Source organism: Populus euphratica, unplaced genomic scaffold, assembly GCF_000495115.2.
Source record: "Populus euphratica unplaced genomic scaffold, PopEup_1.0 scaffold498.1, whole genome shotgun sequence".
NCBI lineage: Eukaryota > Viridiplantae > Streptophyta > Magnoliopsida > Malpighiales > Salicaceae > Populus > Populus euphratica.
Window position 1 is genome coordinate 26,329 of NW_011500124.1, and position 1,481 is coordinate 27,809.

Consider the following 1,481-nt stretch of genomic DNA (forward strand, 5'->3'; position numbering starts at 1 on the left):
TTGATTTAATTTGATTGATATAAAATATAAAATGTAATGAAGGGTTTATCTAACCCATCACCTAATCCTCTATCAATAAATATTTTTATTTTTATGGATGAAGATGTATTTTTCTAAGCTTAGATTTTATCTTTAAAATTACGAAAACCAAGATCAGATCAGGTATTTGGTGGAGTAAGTTCTCCACCAGCCCGAATTTGAATGCAATGACCCAAATAATGGATTGAATTATTTCAAATCAGAGTAGATGGAACAAAATCAAACTCCCTGCTGATCCTTATTTTGTTATTGTGCAAGGTCAAACCCAATGGGTAGCGAGAACTATCCTCCAGAAAATGCGAGGCAAGCACTTCCACATAGCCTGGTTTTGTTACATGGCAATTAAAAACAAGCATAACTCTGCAGAAAAGGATTTTCTCCGCGGATTTTCTTGTTTTTTTTTTTTTTTTGTGTGTGCGTGTGAATTCCATAGCGAAATTTAACAGTTGTTTATTCATGCTGGATTCCGTGGACAACAAATCACGATAGCTTTGTGAGGTGACGACTGACATTTCCTCGTAGCAAGTGCAGTTAAACATAATAAGGATAGCTGAATGTTTCTTCTGTATTGGGTTGCCCTATGCATTGCCGTTATCTCTCTCTCTCTCTCTCTCTCTACAATCCACTTGTTTTCTAATATGAGGTTGGATCGAGTGAATTACACCAAACACAAAACAATGTGCCAAAACCCTGGAGGGTAAAAAAGAATCAATGATCTTCAATTCTTCTAAACACGGAGGAGCTCTCAACGAGCACAGTTAACATATTTACAAGATTGAAACCTACCAAGTCCAGCTAGTAAGGAGTTAAGAAAAGGAAAAGCTCTAAAAAGAATATTCTTTAAAGTCTCAACTGTTGGCTATTTACTCTTTTGTACTTTGGTATCAAGTTCCACCGAGGTTCCCACGATGCCACGAGTCACCAGATAACTTGTGCGTATATTTTACAGAAGAAAGCCGATGCAAGCCCTTTCATTTCTCTTTCTGCTCCCACTACCCTCAGCAACCTCTCTATATCATTTGAAAAGCATCTTAAGAGCAGGATGAACCCGATGAGGTTGAGGTATATATGATAATTTAGAGGAAAACGAGCTCAACTTCAATGGCACAGTGCCTCCCCATGGTTTACCCAGTTCACAAAGCTATCTGAAAACTCCTCGAGCAAGTTGGAATTTGCTGGATTGCTATACGATAGCTCTGTTCCTGTTCGCTGAATTTCCTACAAAGTAGAAAACATGAAAGCAGGATTAAATTAACATGTAGAGCGGGTTGAATTTTTCTGGAATTCAGAAAAACTGACAGAAGCAGTTAGGTTCCTTCAAATATTCTAATCATATCATTGTGAACTTCTGTAAATTAAGACATCAACCTTCTACAATTTTAATTATTAATGGCCATATAGACCCTGAGGGAAGGGGGGGGGGGGGGGGGGAAAAAAAAAAG

At 37.7% G+C, this 1,481-nt stretch overlaps 1 protein-coding gene across 1 annotated transcript in view; it reads right to left on the minus strand.

The window, feature by feature from the left end:
* Window positions 1-719: 719 nt before the first annotated feature.
* Window positions 720-1,481, minus strand: part of LOC105110196 (phosphoinositide phosphatase SAC3-like) — a 12,163-nt gene continuing 11,401 nt past the window's right edge. Inside the window, exon 16 of the mRNA XM_011005148.1 lies at window positions 720-1,257. Within this exon, the coding sequence (XP_011003450.1) occupies window positions 1,138-1,257 (120 nt within the window). The 3' untranslated portion in view covers window positions 720-1,137. The remainder of the gene's footprint in view (window positions 1,258-1,481) is intronic.